Source organism: Micropterus dolomieu, linkage group LG18, assembly GCF_021292245.1.
Source record: "Micropterus dolomieu isolate WLL.071019.BEF.003 ecotype Adirondacks linkage group LG18, ASM2129224v1, whole genome shotgun sequence".
In the NCBI taxonomy this organism is placed as follows: Eukaryota; Metazoa; Chordata; class Actinopteri; order Centrarchiformes; family Centrarchidae; genus Micropterus; species Micropterus dolomieu.
In genome coordinates this window covers 543992-547140 of record NC_060167.1, presented here as the reverse complement: position 1 = coordinate 547140, position 3149 = coordinate 543992, and the positions used below count along the sequence as shown (strand labels likewise).

Here is a 3149-nt window from a genome sequence, read left to right as displayed (position 1 = left end):
TAGTATACTGTGGATTATATATACATACTGTGGTTTATATGTATTATACTGTGGATTATATATACATACTGTGGATTATAAGTAGTATTCTGTGGTATATATGTAGTATACTGTGGACTATATATACACATACTGTGGTATATATGTAGTATTCTGTGGTATATATGTATTAAACTGTGGATTATATATACATACTGTGGTATATATGTAGTATACTGTGGATTATATATACATACTGTGGTATATAAGTAGTATTCTGTGGTATATATGTAGTATACTGTGGATTATATATACACATACTGTGGTATATATGTAGTATTCTGTGGATTATATGTAGTATACTGTGGATTATATATACATACTGTGGTTTATATGTATTATACTGTGGATTATATATACATACTGTGGATTATAAGTAGTATTCTGTGGTATATATGTAGTATACTGTGGACTATATATACACATACTGTGGTATATATGTAGTATTCTGTGGTATATATGTATTAAACTGTGGATTATATATACATACTGTGGTATATATGTAGTATACTGTGGATTATATATACATACTGTGGTATATAAGTAGTATTCTGTGGTATATATGTAGTATACTGTGGATTATATATACACATACTGTGGTATATATGTAGTATTCTGTGGATTATATGTAGTATACTGTGGATTATATATACATACTGTGGTTTATATGTATTATACTGTGGATTATATATACATACTGTGGATTATAAGTAGTATTCTGTGGTATATATGTAGTATACTGTGGACTATATATACACATACTGTGGTATATATGTAGTATTCTGTGGTATATATGTATTAAACTGTGGATTATATATACATACTGTGGTATATATGTAGTATACTGTGGATTATATATACATACTGTGGTATATAAGTAGTATTCTGTGGTATATATGTAGTATTCTGTGGTATATATGTAGTATACTGTGGATTATATGTAGTATTCTGTGGATTATATGTAGTATACTGTGGATTATATATACATACTGTGGTTTATATGTATTATACTGTGGATTATATATATACTGTGGATTATAAGTAGTATTCTGTGGTATATATGTAGTATACTGTGGACTATATATACATACTGTGGTATATATGTAGTATTCTGTGGTATATGTATTAAACTGTGGATTATATATACATACTGTGGTATATATGTAGTATTCTGTGGTATATATGTAGTATACTGTGGATTATATATACATACTGTGGTATATAAGTAGTATTCTGTGGATTATATAACACACATGTTTATATCTAGTGTACTGCTGTTTTTGTGGAGCACATAGGTTTCACAGAAGAATTTACGCGGTTTAAACGAGTTCAAACTCTTTGACAGCTGATTAATGAATCTGAGCAAGTTGTACGAAAGGTCTGATAACTGATCTGCAGCCAGAAGCGCAGGGGCACGCTCAGACTGGGTAACAGAAGGGCGCGTAGCCGCGTGACGTCCCCCCGTTGGTTTGTGGACCGTCATTCTGAGGCCTCCAGTTTGGCATTTTGGCCGTCGCCATCTTGTTTTCCGGAACAGACGTGACCATATGGACGAGAGGGTGAAGCTAGCCAGCTTGGTTAGCAAGCTGCATCTGTAATTCACGTTAACTGTGAGATCAGCTGGGATGCTAATTTTGGCTAGCGACAACCAGGCTTAAAACAACCAGAAAAATGAACGCCTCTATCCTGACTGACAGGTCGCCATGGAGTTATTTATCGTGTCTAAAACTAGAGATATCATTTCTGAGCGTTTCAACCGAAACAGTTTAACAGCTTTAAGATGTCTCAGGTTGTGTCTCTGTGTCTCTGCAGGTCAGCAGGAGCGTCTGAGGATGAACCTGGACTGAGGTCTGTGGTGGTCTCCAGCAGGTCTCAGTCAGAACTGGTCACATGATGAGCTCCCCTTTCCCTCCATCGTCTTACCTGAGCTTCAGTCTGTCTCACCGCGAGGACCGCAGTGTCTCTCAGCCCCCTCTGTCCAGCTCCGTCCCCTTCCTCCTCTACCCCTCCAGCATGGACCACTACAAGGACACTCTGAGGGGCCCCGGTCCCGGGCTCCTGCCCTACCTGGCCCCCTTCCACCACCACGGACACTTCAGCGTCTACGAGTGTCCCTTCGAGCCGGCGTTCATCCAGAAACGTAACGAGCGGGAGCGTCAGAGGGTGAGGTGCGTGAACCAGGGCTACGCCAAACTGAGGGACCACCTGCCGGGTCAGAGCCCCGACAAGCGGCTCAGCAAGGTGGAGACGCTGAGAGCCGCCATCAGGTACATCAAGTACCTGCAGGGCCTGGTGGAGCCGGACTCTCCCGACACCTCGTCTCCTGGACCGGACTGTGGAGGAGAGTCTGAGGGGGTCACGTGTTAAGCTGCAGACGCTTCTTCTCTTCTGCTTTTCAAACACAGACTCATGTTATTATTAGTGCTGTAGAGAGAGAGGTCAGTGTCTGATGACCGGGACAAACAGAACTGGGATCAAAGTTCAGTCTTAATCTTCAATAGTAATTTGACATAAAAAAAAGTCTGCTTTTTCTTTTTTTCTGTCTCCCAGAGGACGTTTCACCTGTCAAACACTCTCTCCGTAGATTTAATGTAGATTCATGCCGACTGCCTGGATGAAGGATTGAAAACTGACAGGATTAAACACGGACAGTCAGATGTTAAAAAACCAGAGTTCACTGTAATAACTTTAAATGATGAAACTGTTTGTTCATGTACATCCTGTCTGAGAGTCTTTGAGACAAATGCTAACGTGCTAAACTGGGGCTGTGGTGCTCAGGGAGGTGTTTCAGTGGCAGCCATCATAAGAGCTGGTTTCTCTAAAAGCTAAAGACAGGTACTTCCTCTCTTACCTCCTTTAGCACAGACAGGACCATCCTGGACCAAAGGAAAGGAGGTAATGCCGTCCCACAGTTCCTTGCGGCAGCACATAAATGTAGAAACAACAGAGCGCCTGTTTTTCAGTCTTCGCAATTTAGCAAAAACAAAACCTCATCGCAGAAAGGCGTGTCCTAGACCGTACGATTCGTCACTATCCCCCAAACACGTAGACATAAGGTTTATGAATGTGCGATGGAGTGGCGCTCAGTTATGAGGCAAAATGTCCTTTGG

General features: G+C 40.6%; 1 protein-coding gene across 1 annotated transcript; it reads left to right on the top strand.

The window, feature by feature from the left end:
- The first annotated feature begins 1924 nt into the window (after positions 1 to 1924).
- On the top strand, positions 1925 to 2484 carry LOC123986754 (achaete-scute homolog 5-like). The gene has a single exon (XM_046075102.1). It carries the CDS (start codon positions 1930 to 1932, stop codon positions 2404 to 2406), a length of 477 nt encoding a protein of 158 aa, XP_045931058.1. The 5' UTR covers positions 1925 to 1929; the 3' UTR covers positions 2407 to 2484.
- Positions 2485 to 3149: the final 665 nt, after the last annotated feature.

Coding starts and splice junctions, on each gene's coding strand:
- LOC123986754 (XM_046075102.1), top strand. CDS start 1,930: ATGATGAGCTCCCCTTTCCCTCCATCGTCTTACCTGAGCTTCAGTCTG.